Genomic DNA, 20,648 nt, shown 5'->3' on the forward strand with positions numbered 1-20,648 from the left:
GAAAACTGATGGACATATGTCACCAGTATTCAAGTACAGTAAAAACCCGTTAGGAGTAGGGACGGAGGCTGTGACGGATAACAGAACAGCTAGTTTAAAAATGAAACACTGTAGATTAGCGAATAGTCATTTATTTTTAAAATGAAATAAATATAGTATTAGCAAAATTAATTCATATAATATTGTAACAACCAGCATAATAAGGAAACACAACTCAGATGTGTTGGAGTTTTCTACAATTTACTTGGAGTCTTCGTTCTGCAACAAACGGTGCTGTCTTATATTCCGTTATCTGGATTACAGAGCAAAGCCCCAAAACAACAAAAGAAAGCTTTCCATACCAATCAGTTTATCTTCTGCCACTCACGTTCCTATTTTCTCTATAACACAAACAATCCTGCTAATTGCCTCCTGACTCTCCACTCAAAACTTCTTCTGCCGCTCCTTCCTTTTTCTCATCTCCCAACAGCCCCTTCTAGAACAAAAGCCCTTCACCTATTCCCATCACTTACAGCATTCATTACACACCAATAGCAAGTCACGAACTCCCTGTACGTCACAATATATTAACAAAACATAATATAACTGATTTTAAAAAGAATATTACAATACAGGAGAACTTTAACATTAATACAGAATAACGTTACTGTCAGTGGTTTCCATTTTCAACACAGTTTTAACTTTTGTTGGCGTCATGGTTTATATCATTCACTGTTCTTTCTACTCGGTAAATTGAAGCGGTACTTGCAGCACTTTTGCCATTTTGTAAACGTTTAATAATTTCATTTTTTTGTGACAATTACAACACTGCATGCTATAACAATGTATAGTATATTGATTATAAGAAAAGAGAAAGGCTGTGAAATGCTATTAAAACTGAAGGTACGTAACTAACAGTGATTTCAAAATAAAGCCTGACATGTGGTGCTGGGGAAGAACGCTACATGGGAGCATTAAGAGACACAAAGGAGAGTTGTTCCAATGTGCACAGCTTGCAGCGTACCGCACAGCAGTAGTAGTACAGTAATCAGTAGGTGCTGGCGTACGCTTACAGAGACCTATTGTTAATCGAGTGATGGATAATCAAGGTTTTACTGAACATACACTGATGGTCATAAATTATTTTTTTCAGGAAATATCTTACACCTGAAATACCATCAAGAATAGCTTATAATTAGCCAAGTATACATAATTACAGAAATTACATTTTTTTTTAATGAAATAGCCAAGGAAAGTCTTGGTTTTGACAAAAACTTGCAAAACTTGAAATAACATAAAAGGAAGTGTTAGAAGTAAGTTGAACATTCAGAAATGCACTTACTGTTGGCAGTGTGTTGAAACAAGAAATCTGAGTGAACTGAAGATGGCAAAAGACACCTTATGATGCTAGCTTATTATACATCCCCCTCAATATGTGGCTTTCTGCAGGAAAATACTTTGACCTAACATAATAAATCAAAAAAAGAATAGCATAAGAAATGGCCCTAAAGGTATATATAAACTCGTGTAGCGTTATTTCCCATCATGCTGAGTGTCCTGGTCTACCTAAGTACTAGTGTCAACTTAGAATCACAGATAGTTCAAAGCAGTGAAAACCATATGACAAGGGACAATATTCACGAATCAAAATACAACAGTGAATATTCAGATACCCAACAGTCTGAAGTTGCGTACGGTTGTGATAAAAGGGAAAACAGAGATCAGACTGACTTTAATGGTGGCCTTTGAACACCTTAGTAGATAAACAATAGTTTTACAGTAAAGACAAAAAAGAAAATTTATAAATACTGTCAATTTTCAGAAAGTATCCTGATGACATAAATGAACAAGTGTAAACTAACTGGATGCATTTGATGGACTGAATATTCACATCTTGTTTGTCAAATTTACTTCTTAGTAATTTTTGGTGAGAAAGCCTGCTCTGTTTTAAGAATGGTATAAGCAAAGGGGACTCAACTCCAGTCCTGGAGGTCCACAGTGGCTGCAGGTTTTAGATTTATGTGAATTTAACATTAATTTTCTAAGATTGGCTCTTACACTCTGAGTGGTCATCCTGCTGGGAGCCATGGACAGCAGGGATCAGAGTTTTGGAAAAAGAAGGGCTGTGCCTGTCAGTTGGGAGTCACCTTTTCTACAAATCCCCATGCAGTAGAAGCAGTGGGGACATCTGTTTTGAACAGATGGACTGAGATTTTTTAGAAATGTTTCCTGCTATGGAATTTTAACCTTTCTTTTATGGTATATTTATTTGGACTATTTTTAACTTCCACAATCACATGGACTTTTACTAGATTATTTATTTATTTACTTAATGATTCGGTGAAGCCCACAACAAAACCTTAAATTCCTTCGCACCTCTCCATCAGCATCTTTTGTTTTGTAAATGCATCGATCGGCACAAGCAGCCTGCTGTCCCGTCCCCCACCCCTTGACGGTGCTCAGTTCTCCCAGCTCAAGCCAAGGCTCCTTATCTGTGTGTGAGGTTCCTGGAGTTGTATAAGGTAAATAACACAGTATATTGTCATTTGGAATGCATGCATTTCATGTGTTTTCCATGTCTACAAAGATCTGGATATGTGTAGGATGTTAGGAAATACAAGGCAAGAAATGCTGAACACATACCTAAAGCAGACAGTTTTTCCATGTTATACTAATAACGACGTGAAGTGTATAATGTGTGAAGACTTTAGTCCAACCATCAAATAAACGTGTGCTTTTATTCAAGAATATAACCAAAGAAAAAAAAGGTTTAATTTATATGTTGCTGTCAATGAGTTCCAAACCCAAGCTGAAATGTCAATCGACAGAGAGTTTTTATGTATTCTTGAATGGTGCAAGGGTTAAGAACCGCTGCCTTATAACCCAAAGATCCCAGGTTCGAGACCGGGTGCTCCACATTTTGAGTAGTGAGCTGCTATTATTATTATTACTATAACATAATACAGATACAAATCAAATGTATATTTTTAACACCCACTTTTTTTTTATTATTAAGTTTTATTCTCTCAGTGATGTTCACATGGTACAGCGAACTTGTCTTTTTCCTCTCTTTTCACAAGAGCAGCTCTGTGGCTGATGCATGCTCAGAACTATTTGTTGTACCGACGATCAAAGATACGATGTTCCATGACCGCTATTAGACTGGACAAAGGCAGGACCGTAACAACAGACAGCTTCTTCACAGTGTTTTCGCTTTTGCTGCAACCCATCACAACTCTGCTTGGCACCATAAAGTCGCACCCTATGCAACTGTTGTTATGGTTCTGCCTTTGTCCAGAAAGGGCTTCATAAGCTTTCTGACTTTGGTCTCGGAAAGTCTTTCTCCCGTGGGGCGACTTTTCCTGAATAAGGTCAGTTGCGTAGGGTGTGACAGGAGCTTCCACCTGCTGCTAAAGTCACTTCAGTACAAGTGTAATTTGTGAGCACGCCCGTGTCGATCAAACACAGGAAGCTCTGCAGGCTACTTGTGACTTTACGCTGTAGAAAGATACATAAATAAATCAAGTTAAATAACATTCGATCTGACATTTATATAAGTAACATATGTTTTTATATAAAGACCATCACAAAACATAATCACAAACAGAACTTTGCACTGTACCTTGGCGAGGTCTGTAACCCATGCTGTTTCTTTGAAGGACAGGTGTGGGGCAGACTGATTGGCAGGATGATGCCCAACCTCTCGCTGCATCCAAACGGTGCCATCTTTTGCCTCAATGCCTAGTGCAGCTGTATTGCTCTTATATGCGAGTAGAATTTTCTTGCAGGGAGGGCTTCTGTTCTCTTTGCCCGATGTAGAACTCTCATTCTCATCTGAGCTCACCTCTGTCAGAGTACGTCATTTTATATGAAAACAGCAGTGTCAGATAAGGGGGAGTGTGAACGCGACTGAGAATAAAACTAAAAAATAAAAAAAAAAGCTAACCTTAAATAAATTAAATAAATAAATACCATAAATTTACACCAGCTGTTACAAACTTAAATCAAATGTATGTTTTTGTTGTGTAACAGTAACAATAACAGCAGCTCACTACTCAAAACGTTTATTTTGGGACACGTCAACTCTCGAACCGGCAGCCTCTTGATTATGAGTCAGCAGTTCTTACCAGTGTACTACCAAAACAGTCATGTCAACGAAGTACACTAACCCGATTTCTTTTTTTCTTCGGTTATAGTCTTGACTAAAAGTGCACTAGTTCTGTTATATTTGTACCTTTTGTGAAAGTGCTTATTTGATATTTGGTTTTCAGTCTTCACACATTATACACTTCATGTCAAAAGTTTGTTATTTTTTTCATGTTTTATTAGTAAGTTTGTCTTTTAGGTATATGTTCAACATTTCTTGCATTTCCTGTCATCCTACACCAGGGGTGCCCACACTTCTTCGGCTTGCAAACTACTTTTAAAATGACCAGGTCGAAATGATCTACCTACATTACACCAGGTAACGCTTGTGGTTGGTCTGCAAATCGGCAAACATCTGCCACGGGTGCCCTCTCAGTTGCAAGAAGCAGATCATAGAATGTTACATAGTTAACTGCCAAATAATGCAAAGAGTACGCTGCACGTGTTTCGCCCTATTTTGGGCTCATCAGGCGTACACACTCCACTGCACCCCTCATCTGGGATCGAACCTCGGACGTCAGACAAAAGCACTTTGATTGTGACACTGTGAGAAAAAAAATCCTCTTACAGTTCCACATTCAGCCCATACCCTCCTCAAACATTTTTTTTTTATTTCCCTTCTTTAATCGATATAAATTGGAAGGCTAACTAGATCACTTAGATAGCCGGAGTTTTGCAGTAGATTGTGCGTTTGATCGTGAGTGCAGGATGACCAGTGTGTTTGAAGAAAAGAGATCTCAGACTGGCCGCCCTGTATGTCAATCAAGTGGCAAATGCCATACGGAGGATACATGATAGACTAATGTTGAAAAAATTTTTTTTGAATGCAACGCAATCTACCTGCACTACCTTTGCAGTCGATCGAGATTGACGTATTGGGCACCCTTGTCCTACACTTACATAGAACTTTGTAGACATGGAACGCACATGAAAAGCATGTGTTCCAAATAACGATATATTATTTACACTATACAGCCCCTGGTACTTCACTCCCTGATAAACAAGGCTTGAGCTGAGAGAGCTTTTTGCCCTTCCTGCAGCGGTGGGGAGATGGGATAACAGGCTGCTTCCTGCTTGTGTTGATCGACACATTTACAAAACAAAAGATGCTGATGGAGAGGTGTGAACAGATTTAAGGTGGGCCGTGATTATGAGTTTTTTGGTAGGCTTTGGTAATTCTAGTGTTAATTGGGTTAGTGTTAAGGATTTTGTATTCAGCACATGTCTGTTGCACTCTGTCAGCCTGCACAGGTGTTTGCTTCACAAATGCTTTTCAGCAGCTATGGGTGTTCGAGTCCAGAAAGAACATTTTCAGAGGCAAATGTTAGAGCGTTTGTGTCTTTCATTCTCCTGTCTGAAATAATCTATCATAATATTTCAGAAATTATATTTATGTTGATGAGCTAAATGCATGTATACTGGTAAGCTCGGCAACACAATCTCAAGAGCAGTAAGGTAACATATTAAAAGTAACAACTCTGCATTATTATTACAGTAATCCCTCCTCGATCGCGGGGGTTGCGTTCCAGAACCCCCAGCGATAGACGAAAATCCGCGAAGTAGAAACCATATGTTTGTGTAGTTATTTTTATATATTTTAAGCCCTTATAAACTCTCCCACACTGTTAACATTATTAGAGCCCTCTAGACATGAAATAACACCCTTTAGTCAAAAGTTTAAACTGTGCTCCATGACAAGACAGAGATGACAGTTCTTTCTCACAATTAAAAGAATGCAATTAGATCTTCTTCTCCTCAGGAGCAGAGAATTTCAGAGAGAGAGAGAGAGAGAGCTCGCAAAGAAAAGCAAACAATCAAAAAATCAATACGTGTGCTTTTAAGTATTCCAAAGCACCGCAATAAAGAGCGTCAGTATCTTCTAAGCAAACAGCCTCTGTGCAAACAGCCCCTCTGCTCACATCTCCTCCGTCAGGCAGAGAGCGTCAGAGAGAGAGCGAGATTAAAGCAACAATCAAAAAATCAATAAGTGTGCTTTTGTGCTTTTAAGTATGCCGAGCACCGCAATAAAGCGGCATTTTTTTAGAGGAGCGTCAGTATCTTTTAAGCAAACAGCCTCTGTGCAAACAGCCCCTCCGTCAGGCGCAGAGAATGTCAGAGAGGGTGAGATAGAGGCAGAGACAAGCAAACAATCAAGCTCCGCGCGGGATGCATATCTTATAGCATTGAGGAGTTTTAGTTAATATGTAATACATGCTCTGATTGGGTCTAAGCCATCTGCCAATAGTGTCCCTTGTATGAAATCAACAGGGCAAACAAACTGAGGAAGCGTGTAGCATAAATTAAAAGACCCATTGTCTGCAGAAATCCGCGAACCAGCGAAAAATCTGTGATATATATTTAGATGTGCTTACATTTAAAATCCGCGATAGAGTGAAACCGCGAAAGTCGAAGCGCGATATAGCGAGGGATTACTGTATTTCAGCAGCATTGGCTGTAAGAGAAGAAGCACACATACCGAGTCTCACTCTCACAGCCAAACACAAAAGTTTGCTGCGTGCAACTGGCTTACAGAAATCTATAAATAAAGCATAATTTTGACTAAAAATATTTGTAAAAGAAGGGAAATTATCATAGGCATCATACTTATTTTTGATCTGCTGTGGCAACCTTTAACGGGAGCAGCCAAAAGAAGATGATGATCATGCTTATTGTTGGATTCACAGTGGCCGATGATGACATTTAACTAATTTTTGCAGTCTTACTGAAGTTGGAACATTTTGCCGAAGAACAACTCCAGAAGATTATTTGCACATATGAAGTTTTTGCCTAACCTGATTATTCACCTTAACCGGATTATGTATGTGCATGTAAATGCAACAATTATAACTGAAAAGCATTTTAACTTTAAAACACTCATAGTAACAAAAATGTACATATCAAGTTAACCAGTCAGGAATCTTCATGCTTGGTTTCATTTCTCTTTAGATCATAGCCTTGATTAATTATTATCAATTTCTAAATGTGCATAAATGTTCTGTACATACCTACTGTGCCAAAGAGACAGACAATTATTTTTATTTGGTTTATTTGTCCATTAATTTGTGTTTCCATGCCTTTGAAAACCAGGTACCTTCTACCCGACAACAATAAATCATCCAAGCACAAGACTCCAGTGATCAAAAAGAGTGTCAATCCTCAGTGGAACCACACGTTCACCTACAGTGGGCTACAACCTAATGACCTTCAAAACGTGTGCCTGGAGCTCACTGTTTGGGACAAGGAGTCACTGTCTAGTAACGTATTCCTCGGAGGAGTCCGGCTTGGCACGGGCACAGGTCAGTATGCTGCAGTAGTAGCAATTTCTTTCAGGTGTAGAGGTTAGCACTAAATAATGTTGCACAGATCACACTATTGTGCGGTTTGCTGTAATATTCTACATCAACAACAACAACATTTATTTATATAGCACATTTTCATACAAACAGTAGCTCAAAGTGCTTTACATATTAAAGAATAGAAAAATGAAAGACATAATTATAAAAAATAAATCAACATTAACATCGAATAAGAGTAAGGTTCAATGGCCAGGGGGGACAGAAAAACAAAAAAACTCCAGGCGGCTGGAGAAAAATAAAATCTGTAGGGATTCCAGACCATGATACCGCCCAGTCCCCTCTGGGCATTCTACCTAACATAAATGAAACAGTCCTCTTTGGATTTAGGGTTCTCACGGAAGGGCTTGATGATGATGATGGTCACGTAGACTTCTTCCTTTTAATCCGTCCATCATTGTTGGAGCATCATGAAGCTTTGAGTAGGTGGAGGTGGCGCAGGCCACCACCACAAAGAAACTGGAAAAAGAAACAGAAAAAGAGAGTAGGGGTCAGTACCGATTTTAGAGCCACCATGAATAGTTGTTATGATGAATTGAACATACAGAGTATCAGGATTAAGTTAAATTACGATTAAAATGAAGTTATAAAAAGGCCATGTTAAAGTAATGTGTTTTCAGCAGTGTTTTAAAGTGCTCTACTGTATCAGCCTGGCGAATTCCTATTGGCAGGCTATTCCAGATTTTAGGTGCATAACAGCAGAAGGCCGCCTCACCACTTCTTTTAAGTTTTGTTCTTGGAATTCTAAGGAGACACTCATTTGAGGATCTGAGGTTACGATTTGGAATATAAGGTGTCAGACAGTCATGTCAACAGTTTATGAGCCAGGCTGATTTGGGAAATGCTATCTTTAACCTGTTATTTGTGTGATGAGACTTGTTTTATATTTTTAAATCGATTAAAACACAGTGAATATAAATAAAATGCATGAAACTTAGCAACAGGACTAAGCTTTTTCTATGCTAACATACATCTTTCCCTGCTTGATGAAAGGGCCTTAGTTGCCTAAAAAGCTTGCACATTGTAATCGGCTGAGTTAGCTAATAAAAGGTGTCATTTTCTTTGACTTCCCATTGCTTTCATGTGAGAAATTTTTCTCTCTCTAGTCTTTGTATTTTGAAACTGTAGAAAATGTGGTTTTCCTTCATTCTTCAGGTTTAAGCTATGGAAATGAAGTCGACTGGATGGACTCGGATGGAGAAGAGTTGCTCCTCTGGCAGCGCATGATTGAAAACCCAGAGGTTTCGGTGGAGGGAACTTTGATGTTACGAGCAAGCATGGGCAAGAGGAAACTTTGAGAAGTGAAAAGCAGACCTGCTGTCTGTGCTCTTAATATCATCTATAAGGGACTCTAGGTTTAAGAAAACTGCTCCTAATAAATAATGCATAAATTCTATATAATATATTGTAAGAAATATTGTGTGTTGTTTTAACCTTGTTAATCTACTTGTATTAAAACAAAACCTTTGCCAATAGCACAGTTCATGTTTACATTATCGGAAGGTTGGGATTTGTACAGAAGTGCTTCATCTTCACTGCCTTTATACAAATGCTGTCTGTCCACTGGCATTAGTACTAAAAATGTTTTTTCCTTGTAAACAACAGGTATGGTATATGATAATCAGAGATTAATTTGTACAAATATACTCCTCTAAACCTAAGCATCACAATAAAATTTTGTACAGCTGATCATATATATTGTTCATTATGCTTCCAAACCCTTTTATTTCAGGCTGTAACCAGAGCTTGATACTCCTAACAGCTAACCTGATACACACTCTTCTTGGAAATCTCTGGAGGAACGGGCAAGTGGAAGACTGATTCCTGCATTGTGCTCAGTGCTGCCACAATGGCCTCCCAAAATTCTTTTCCGAAAACTCAGTCAACATCCATCCATTTACTAGTTCAGTGTTTCTAAACCTTTACTGCCTCAGGACCTAGTTTTGCCTATTAATGTTTGTTGATGATCTCCTTGGTGAAACAAAAATGATTAAAAAGGGCAAATAAGAAATCGAAAAGTGCTTGGCAGGTGGTGTTGGGGTTGTTGAGTGAGCAGGTCAGTTGCTGAAATACTTTTTTTTTTCTTCTTCTTCTTCATGTGCTTGCAACCTAAAGATGTCAACTCATAGCCCAGCGATGGCCACTTATGACCCAGCAATAGCAACCTGTGACCCAAATTGGGCCGAACCAGTGGTTGAGAAACACTGTGTTAGTTTATATTAAGACAAATTAACTATCATAACCTTTAAGTTATAGAGCAACAAGCAGGCTGATTAGATACAGACTAATAAGATGAGATTTGACAGGGGTGCCAAAAAATAACGATAAAGGTGGCAGTACATATCTCATCCTTAAAAAGTACTTAAGAACATATAAATGCAGAAGAATGGAACTTGAACGCTGAAATAATTGTTAATGGTAGTCCATGCTGATGTAGTTATTCCTTTGCTCAGTATCTTAACTGAAAAAAGGATTCAATAATGAATTCCTGTTCCTTCTGTTCCACAGCTCTTCCCCTGATGTTTTTGGTTTTTTTTTTTCATTTAATATATGTCTTTTAAATACATTTCTAGTGGCCAAGTAGCGTTCAGTAGCACTCAACTCCTCCTGTGCTAAATGAATAGGTTTAAGAAAGATACAGCGTCTGTTTTAGTAGGGCTGCTGAACTTGCAGCTTTTTCATTATACTCCAACACCTGGAAGCCAACACTCAGCTGTCCTTCCAAGTTTCATCTGCGGTTCAACCAGATGTGCTGACATTTTAGCAGACTTTTCTATAGCGAGACATTTCTGGAAATTATAGATTTTGAACCTGGTAACACAAAGTATATCTTGCCTACTGTGATAGACACACTCAGGGTTTAATGTCAAAAGCACCGTATATGAAATAAACTCTCATCCCATCAGCAGGCGCTACACCTTCCATCAGATTAAGTATTCCTCCCTCACATTCTGTGATCACGACAGTAGCTGTAAGATCAGCTCTGGTTTTGTGCAGGCACTATGAACCGAACAGGGGTAAAGTAGCATCTTTTCTTTAAAACAGAAGTCTTGCTAGACTTCACAACATGAAAGATTGTGATATGGCACATTAAGTTAGGTAACGGAGTACATGGTAAAGAGTCTGCCATCCGAAGGTATACGAGGAGGACCAAATCAAAGATAACACGGAGCTGTCCACTGCAATCCAAGTTCTTCTGCATGAAGACAATGCCAACCAAGGCTGTGTCAGACATCTCTTTGAAGGCTTGGTATCATTAAAATTGTTAATACATACCAAGTTAAATCAGAATTCAATCCAGCCAAGTCAACAGTCATCCAAAGTAAAGCTCGCTGATGCAGATCTGTGTATTACTGTGTAATAAGACCAGAGGCAACTGTGTCAGGTAAAAAGCTTTTGCTTAAATAACAAACAATGCAGCCTCACCACAATACAATGCTAAATATTTCTCTCTCGCACACTCATGCCAAATGTTTGAAATAAAAAACACACAATAGAAAGGCCTTTAAAGCTAAGACGGTAAATTGAAAGCATCTATAAACTCAGGACAGTTTTATGCTACACGCTTCTTTGTCTCAATACCACTTCACAGAAAAAAGCAAGGGTATTAAATCACAGTCTTACTGATAAGACTATAAGCCAACAGTTAAATCAATAGAAATTCCACCTATAGTGTACCACAATGAGGTTTAAGTCTTCACATTTGGTGTCCAGTAGGGATCACCAGCTTGCCTGGTGTAGTCATGCCGATTTTTAGCATTGACCAGGTTTTAAACACGAGACCCTTACCTGCATACATCACCTACTAAGCTGAAGGAGTATTTCTTTCAGATGGGTATGACTGATGGGTTCTCTTCTAAAACACATTTTATATTTCCTAGGGGTGGGCTCTGTGTGCATGAGAGCAAACAACCATTGAATGCTCTATCAGAACTACAATACACAGAAGGCAGCAATAAGGATCAAGAAACACGGACAAACAGAAGAGAAGCTCATCTGTCTAATATTTCACATTTTACGCACCATGATGGAATGGAAAAAAAGAGTCAAGACAGTGGCTTAACTAAAAACAAAACAAAAAGGGGCGCCACAGTGCTCTTTAAGAAAAAAAATGAAAATAAAAAAAAAATTGTCAAATGTGACATGGGCAGCTATGAGATTTGCAAGTATGTTTGGCAAATGTAAAAAACCCTATGACTAGAAGTCACATAACATGACATCAGCTTAACCCTCTCCCATGAACAGTGATTTGCTCCTAACCTAGCCAACAGCTACAACTACAGGGCGACTCTGTCTCGGTTATCTGACACGAGTGTTAAATGTTGACATCAGAGTGGCTTCTGCTGGGGCCCACCACAACAATCAAGACAGTTTTGAGTTATGATGTGAACTTCGCCTTAAACCAGTCCACTGCCTAGCCATCCTCAACAGGAGTGTGTTAGCCGACCAACCTAACCTGATGCCGGGTGCTTCTATATGCTACACTTTTTTTGTGTCACAGGCATTTTTTTTCTTTTTTAAAGAGCTGCTTCAAACATTTGAGGATTAATTTCTTCTTTGATACAAGCTTTGCTTAAAATACCAGAATACTGTTACTTCATACTGTTTGCTGACTACATTCTGTTACACTGCAAGGCTCATCACTTGGAAGGTAAATTAGGAAAATTTCTTACCTTGCTTTGATCTTGAACTGCATCTTCTTACATAAATAAAGGCGATTCATTCTCAGCATCACCATTCTTGCCCGTTTTCCAGTGGCAGGCGATTTCAAAAGGGCCCTTTAATCTTTTGATATATGCTGTAACACCACCATAAATCTTTATATAACCATTACAAAATGCTGCAGAATTTAAAAATTAATTGTAAAGAAATGGCTATAATATGTGAGATATGTAACTGAAAAACCAAGAATATTAAAATAAAAGAAAAAATATATTAGTCTGTATAGACAATTTATTTTTTTTTTAAAAAGTATAATACATTCTGTTGGTAAAAAAAAAAATGAAAACAGATTCAACTCCCAGAAAAGTCAAGAGAAAGAAATATACATTTGAAAAAACACAGTTAGTTACTCCATCATGCATAAAAATGACCTTAGATATTTATGTACACCTCTGTGACACCTAAAGAGCCATGCTTTTCCTTTGCACTCGTTTTGAATGGAGCTCTTAATTAAAATGGTAAACCTTCCAATGACAAAAAATAAAAAATAATTAACTGCATTTTTGCCCAGCCTCTTCCTGCAATTTCATTTCTTCCCTTCTCAGGGGGAAAGTGTCAATGAATGTAAAGAGTTCAGCAGCCGTGACCGGGAAAGCATAGCGCTCCTTATCTGTGCCAGTTTTATCAAGAAGCACCATGTTGTATTTGGTGTGTGAAATCTGCAACAGCAACCTTAAAAAAAAAAAAAAAGGAAATAAAGTAAAGTGAATAATCTACTAAAATCTCAAAGTTCACTTATGTACATAGTTATTATAGGTTAAATGTACTAAGTCAAGTCAATTTTATTTATAGAGCACATTTAAAACAACAGAAGTCAACCAAAGTGCTGTACAATTTCCATAAATACACCAATACACACATATATACATACATACTGTAAGGCGTATATGGTATATATGCATATACAGTATATCGCTTCACTCCCCAACCATATACACACATACATACACATATAGAAGAGTTTTTTTCAATGTATATTTCAGGACAATTCTGGAGAAACGGGGACCAGATGTTTTTACTGTGATGCCTTCATGACACGTTTGACAGCAAATAATTATAAATGCATTTGATCAAACTCCATACAATTAATTTCTCGGAGGTTTTACTCTTGGAGATAATGTCAAATCATTCGGCCCTTTCAATCTTAAAATGCCGTGATTCAGACTTTGCACACACCTTATCTGTAGGGCCAGGCCAGGTGGAATGAGTTTGTGTCTTATTCTCCCAAGTTGAGCTGGATAAACACCCACAAGTTCAATGACAGTTACATGCCTCAGGTCCAGGCCACACTGTGCTTGCTGGGAAAAACAAAAAAAGAATTAAAAATGGCCACGTTCATATATGTTTTGCTGTCACAGCCAGGAATATTCAGTGTTCAGTTGCTGGCTTGGTTTCAGTAACATGTCAAGATACTAGGCTGAGCTGTAGGTGATTGGTATATCCTGATAGCCTTAATATTTAAATATGATATTAGCATGTTATATATGTTCAGTAAAGCAGCTAACAATTTAGGATACAAGGGGGACCTTGTTTGTTGCATTACTCACAGATCAGAACTATCCATCCAATTATATCCATGGTATGCCGAGGAACCAAAGGCAACCACACAAAGCATTTCAAAATGAAAGGTGCTTTATATGATGCATTACAGTGATGTCACCTTCTTTTCCAATAAACAAAAAATAAAATCCTTTGGGTGAAAGATGTGCATTTTAATGTTTAATTTAACATTGAGGTTAATATAATACAAGAAAAGGAAGTCAGAAACAATTATGGGTATTAGACCCAATAGAAACCAGCTATATATCTAAACAATCACATCATCCAACTATATATTAATCCATCCACCAATTTATTTTCAAACCCAAGTACAGTACTCCTGTTATAGGGTGGTTTCAGCTTATTTCAGCATTATTAGGTACCGGACAAAAATTCAATGCATAACTGTAGAAAGTGTTAGTTTACCTCAGCTTATGATAACTCGTATGGCACAGATTTAAAGTAACTGATTAAACTGAGCTGTACATCTATGGGTTTTGGGAAGAAAACTGAAGCAGCAGATAAAAAGCCATGTTTCATTTACATCACAATGTAAAACTCCATACAGACTGTGACAGCACTGGAATTTCCTAACTGGACAGTCAGACACCAGTACTAAGCGATGCTCCTGGTTTTCCCACTTTGAACTGTGACTGCTGAACCTACTGCTTTTCAGCCAGACCCTTGACATTTTACAAATGCAGATTCCTTGAAGTCCAATTAGTAACTCTGGTCCAGGGCATCACTTAACTCCTTAAGTGACTAAACTGCTGCGGTGTACAGCCAGTTTGCCATCATTTCAAGATGTTGTTTTATACATTCCATTCTACAAATCAAACACAAGTGTTCACTGGACGACTTGGCCAAAAAAAAGTTTTTGGAAGATCAGCAAGAGTCAAAGCCTTCTGCCTGTAAAAAATGTATTCTTTTATACCCTATCTTGTAAATGTTGATTGACTAGAGCAGGTCAATATGGCCAAAAATATGATCACCATAATCTTTACTGCATTCAGCAAAACATTCACATTACTGTTGGAGTTTCTATCAATCCGTTCTCCATCAATGTAGTGCATAGTAAGAGTTACATAGGGCTTTGATGTCCAATTCAGCTGTAAGTCTATGGTACTGGCAAAGTATCTTATATCTTTCAAAGCACCTTTCAACTTCCCTCGATATTTACCATGATGCTCGGGCAGCACAGTGTAAGAAAAACTTGTTTGGCCAGAAAGTTGATACCTCAAGTCAAGAATCAAGTTTCCCGACGTGTTCTTTTAAGACAACACTCACTGAAATCATGTCTTTTGATATAAAGTGGGTGATTGCATTCATGATATCCTGATGCCTTTTGGAGTCTCTGTTATAAGAGTTCATAGCTGTAAATATTGACACAAAAAACTACTGTCTATGTACAGCATCACTGCTTGAATGCTTGCTAGCTGTATCAGTTGAGTGTTCTTTCTGGCAAACTTTATATTCAGTCAGATGGTATCTTTGGAGCTGTTGGAATAGATGTTATATTACCATTGTTTGGGAATATGCCATTAACAATTTATTACTGTTAATGTTATAAACATAATAAAATATGTACAGACTGTCAAAAGATGGCTAATAGATGGTGTGACCAAAGAGAATTTTCTTAAATCTGTAGAATACATGATGATTTAATTAACAATGAGTATAAGTGAAAACAAATACTCAAAGGATGAAAAGAAAACATAAAACAAATGCCAGTCTTACCATTGTGATGACCAGACCAAGCATTCATCAACCTGAATGCAATATCACAAACTAAATGATGACTTTAATTTCACACAGCAATAACTGACAATATTAAGGAAGTAAAAGCTGGCAAATTAGTAAATAAAATAAAAACAAACACACAAAAATATAGACATATCAGTGAATTGAAAAAAATGTGTGTACCTGGAGGCTTTCCATTTGGAATCTATAATAATGATTGGCAGCAGTCGGGGCAGAGACAATCAGCAAACGCCTCTTCTCATAAAACTGGTCCAACAAAGCAGCAGCAGTTCGGACACCCACATTAATATTCATAGCTGGGATAGGGAAGACAGGGGCTTTGAAATGAGCACTATAAACAAATGTAATAAATAATGCACAAAGATCTAAAAAAAATAAATAAACACGTGAAGGGTTTACATAGTTCCCTGCCACAAGTCAGTTCACCATCTGAGGTTGAAATTCATAAAAGCCATACAGTGCTTTCTGTGAAGAGTTAAGTAGATACAGACCTCAGTCAGTTAAATATAATTTACTATAGCTCAGTTGGCTATTACAGTTTTTCACTGGCATGACTGCAATGCTGTTGTACCACAAGTTAGTGGCTTCACACCAAGCCCTGTAAATCTCCACTGATGAAACAGCATTTAAGTGGTTAAGGGTCCCAATGTGGTCTCCTGGTTCAAGGTCACTGTACCAACCACAGACATTTATTCTCTAATGGGCCATTGTCATCTGTAATGACTTAACTCAAGTAGCAATGGTAACAAGGCAGAAAAACCCCTTAAACCAAATGTCATGATGTATGCTGTACAACACACATCTAAAGAAAAGGGCAATCAATCTGCCAACCTGTTTTACTCTTACAGTTTTTCTCAATCGCTTTGGTGCATTTCTCAGATCAGAATTGAAATTTTCAAAACTACTTGTTCAAACTCCATATCTGCTTATTAGTTGTGCACATCATAACAGCAAATTCTTATTGTTTTGAAACAATAGCAAATGCTTTGTACATCCATGCAACTGATTGTGTACAATTGTCTGCTGTTTTTTATGTTCTCATTTTCTATTGTCATCTCAGTCAAAATGTGTTATGCTCGCTCTCTGTAATTAGTCCTTCCACTCAAAACATCTACTCATTATTTCATTGCTTTATTCATTGTGCAAAAATGATGAACTAGTCATCATAATCTGTCTAACATATTTTTTTGATGTATTTGGTAAATCTGAAATTTATAACAGTATTGAGTTACTGGTCTCAGGTGACTCTTAACCTATAAATCATGAGGCATTACCTGAACCAACAATCAACCAATTCTCTGCAGTTATTTAGAGGTGAATTCCATAAACCTTCAATTTACTGTAGCATATACAGTATGTATATATACCACCAAGCATAACACAGATTTAATGAAACATTAAACACAGGCACAACAGATTGGAAGAAGGCGAGTTAGGATGCAGGGTGGAAAAGTAAGGAGACAGAATAGAGGTAGAGGAAGAGGAGGCCAAGTACCCAGGGCTGTTCCTGATGAAATAAGGGCCACCATTGTGGACCACATTGTCAATCATGGTCTCACAATGGCTGAGGCTGGTCAAAGGGTACAGCCAAATACTGGACGAACTACTGTATCCTCAGTTATACAAACATTTCGTCGGGAGAACAGATGGGTACTATAATGTATAAATATGTATATTGTAATGCTTCAAGTTGATGCCATATTGAACACTAGTATATTTACTGTATGTATTTTCTCCATTTTACAATACTGTCCATAAAGGACTGCAAGACTACCTCACAGGGGTAGTCGAAGGCATCTTTTTACTATTCAGCAAGAGGAGGCCATTTGTGCAATGGTGGTTGCAAATAATGACATTCGACTATAGGAGATGCAGAAAGCTATGATTGATGACAACAATGTATTTGAGAATTTTTATGTGTCTCAACAATTGACCGAGTGCTGAAAAGACACCAAATGAGCATGAAACAAATGTACCGGGTCCCATTTCAAAGAGATGATAACTGAGTAAAGGAGCTGCGTTAACCTATATGTTCAGGTAAAATATTTATTTGCATACTGTAATCTACAGTAAACAGTAGAACTTTAGTCATATTTCTGCATAGTACAATAAAGTAAGTAAAATCTGAACAGGTTTGCATCTATTTGATGAAATATGTTGTCCAAAATACTGTAAACAAAATAACATTTCACAGTACAGTATGTACTATAATTATGTTTTTTCTTCTGTTGGTATATAGCATATAATGGATATGGAGGGAACCACTTCATAATTTCATATATGTTGATGAGGCAGGCTTCAATCTGGCTAAAGGCAGAAGGAGTGGAAGGAATCTCATTGGTCACAGAGCTACTGTTGATATTCCAGCCCAGCGGGAAGGGAATATCACCATGTGTGCAACCATCTCTGACAACGGTGAGCGTACTCATATTCCCCTTGTAGGCCCATACCATACACATCTGTTGACCTTTATAGGCACCTTGTACAGAGATCTTGCACCTGAAAACGAGAGGGGTCTAATCCAGAGTGATCTCCCAAAATACAGTATGTGATCATTTGGGATGCGAGTTTCCATCGCTCACACACCATCAGAGAGTGGTTTAATAATCATGACAAGATGATCGTGGAATTTCTCCCACCCTATTCACCCTTCCTTAATTCAGTTGAGGGATTTGTTTCTGCTTGGAGGTGGAAGGGTTATGATCATCAGCCCCATACCCAATTGAGCTTGTTGGATGTCATGAATGCAGCATGTGAACAGATAAATATGGACTCCTGCAGAGGATGGATCCGTCATTAAAGAAGGTACTTTCCATACTGTATTTCTAGAGAGAATATCTGCAGTGATGTGGATGAAAATCTGTGGCCTGACAGACAACAACGTAAGGATGTGTAACAAATGTACGGCTATGCCCACACTACTACGTTTTATGGAGTGTTTCCTCTGTTCGTTTGCACTTTGTTGCTGTAAAAGGCATTCTTTTCTTTACAACTATGTTACTCTAATAAATTTCTGTACAATACAGTAAAGAACAGTATACAAAATACTCATATCATACTGTACAATACTATATCATATCCAGTCTCTGGCAATCAATCCCCTCAGTACTGTTTGCACTTTGTAACTTACCAAAACTACATCTTGTATCTTTTACTGTAGTATAAAAATTAAAGACACTGAAAAAATGTTAAGTCACTTGTGCATTTTCAAACAATATTCCAAAAATCTTACTTACAGTATATCCAGTCTCTAGCATTCAATACCTGAACAGTAAACACAGTAATTTGAAACTTTGTAGTACAGAAATTGTTATACCACATAGAAAATATGTTGCCTTATGGATTTCTAGAAAGTATTACCAAAATCATTGTCAAAGTTTTCAATAGAGATCAAACGATTATATTGAAAACATGTTCATGCATTTTGACCATCTTGTTCATAGGCAATGGTGCAAGGATTTGTCATTCTGATGGCAATGACAGTTTCATTGACATACATATTTGCTTTTGGGGCATAAACTAACCATTTTGAGCAAGTTACTTGTTTTTGCAGGTGATACACTGTGTTTTACGGTTTGCACATATTGTTCTGAGAAATGCACATATTGTTGGGCAAACGTAAATTATGGTTCAAGAAATGCGCCAAAGCAATTGAGAAAAACTGTAAAATGAAAATAGAGTTCCTTGTAGCAGCCCTTAAAAGTACTTAATGAACATTCTTACTCCACAATGAAGAGATGCCAATCCAGACTGGATCCCAGTAGTAATTCTTTAAAATTAAACACCTGCTGTTCCTAAGTAATTGATTGCCCAAATAATTGGACCTTAGATGAAACACTAAATGAACAAACAGAACTGTTCTATAGTATATGTTTCTTAAAGTATGGCACAGACATAATCCAGTCTTATAAATTGCGCCTGCAATTATCAAATACTAATAGTCGCACTTTAGCCTTTTCAGACCCCTTTCGGAAAGTTCCTTTGAAATCACAACAACTGTTCTCTTTTTAGAAAATCAATAAGACACTGAAACTTTTTACTTCAGAAAATAACATCTACAACTCTGAATGTACTTATTGAACTCCTTTTCTCTACCTTTCTCTCCCTCTCCTTCTCTACTATCATCCACATCCTGGTTAAGTAGACAGATTACAAAGTACTTCCATTGAAATATGACCTTCTAAACAAGATCCCTCTTGCCACTACTTGGGGCTTATCGTGCTGAAAAATGCAATCTCCTCATTACTTTATATAAAGAAAACTGCATAATTACCAGTACTAACATAACATTCGAAAAAGGGACCCAGTGTCCAGATCATTATCAATTATGCAGGGCTGCTACAAACTTAAAAAACATGGCTGCATGTATAGGCCAAGAGATAACTTAGCATGAAGCATTAATTTCCTACTGGTGAAGTTTGCAAAGCAAATCAAGGCAAGAATTTGACCATAATACCTAGCTAAGAAAAGCCTTAAGTGGACACAGATCATTTCTCTCTTCACTTGTACCTTTCAAAGTTTCTCACAAAGCTAGTGCTTTACTATTATTTTATTTTTCCCTCTCACATGGTTTCTGTATGATAACAGCAAGTGAAATGATAAACATGGCCTAACTAAGAACCATCTGAAAAAAGGCAAAATAGCAAACAATTTCTGATGAAAAGCTGAAAACTAAAGTCGCTGATATGGGAGAAAGTGAATATTTTTTTAAGTTGTAATAAATAAGTTGTGGAGAAAGCAAAAGAGATTAGACATATCAGACAAGGTAACAGAAGACACACTGTTTGAGAGAACAGCACACAGTGTTTACTTGTAACCAGTGTGTTTTTTTTATGACTGAGATTTGTATAGATGACACTGCTTAAAGCAATGATTTTCCACTTGTGAATTTCTTAATGTGTGCCACTATTTGAGGACATACTTGACAGAATCAAAAACATACAACCCACATGCCAATGCACTGAAACTATTACTATTTAGCATCACATTACATTTTGCTTGCATCCCATTAGCATAGTCAATTCAGAGCCCTTGAAACCCCCACAATATTGAACATAACTGATACTGGCATTTCCTCCATTTATTTATTAAGCTTAAGGAATTTAAAAAGCGACCTGTAAATCATTAGCAATCAGGTCAATTGTTTAC

At 37.5% G+C, this 20,648-nt stretch overlaps 2 protein-coding genes across 8 annotated transcripts in view; one reads left to right on the forward strand and one right to left on the reverse strand.

Annotated features, from left to right (window-relative positions):
* The window catches only part of sytl5 (synaptotagmin-like 5), a 356,011-nt gene extending 346,839 nt beyond the window's left edge, over positions 1-9,172 (forward strand). For all 6 annotated transcript variants that reach the window (XM_039745076.1, XM_039745077.1, XM_039745072.1 and 3 more), the window contains 2 exons: positions 7,213-7,421; positions 8,634-9,172. In XM_039745076.1, coding sequence (XP_039601010.1) covers positions 7,213-7,421; positions 8,634-8,776 — 352 coding nt within the window. In that variant the 3' untranslated portion in view covers positions 8,777-9,172. The remainder of the gene's footprint in view (positions 1-7,212; positions 7,422-8,633) is intronic.
* A 3,262-nt stretch (positions 9,173-12,434) lies between these two features.
* The window catches only part of srpx (sushi-repeat containing protein X-linked), a 94,082-nt gene continuing 85,868 nt past the window's right edge, over positions 12,435-20,648 (reverse strand). For both annotated transcript variants that reach the window (XM_039745079.1, XM_039745080.1), the window contains 3 exons: positions 15,663-15,796; positions 13,377-13,498; positions 12,435-12,872 (listed from right to left, as the gene is read on the reverse strand). In XM_039745079.1, the coding sequence (XP_039601013.1) occupies positions 12,692-12,872; positions 13,377-13,498; positions 15,663-15,796 (437 nt within the window). In that variant the 3' untranslated portion in view covers positions 12,435-12,691. The remainder of the gene's footprint in view (positions 12,873-13,376; positions 13,499-15,662; positions 15,797-20,648) is intronic.

Source organism: Polypterus senegalus, chromosome 2 (genome assembly GCF_016835505.1).
Source record: "Polypterus senegalus isolate Bchr_013 chromosome 2, ASM1683550v1, whole genome shotgun sequence".
Classification (NCBI taxonomy): Eukaryota; Metazoa; Chordata; class Cladistia; order Polypteriformes; family Polypteridae; genus Polypterus; species Polypterus senegalus.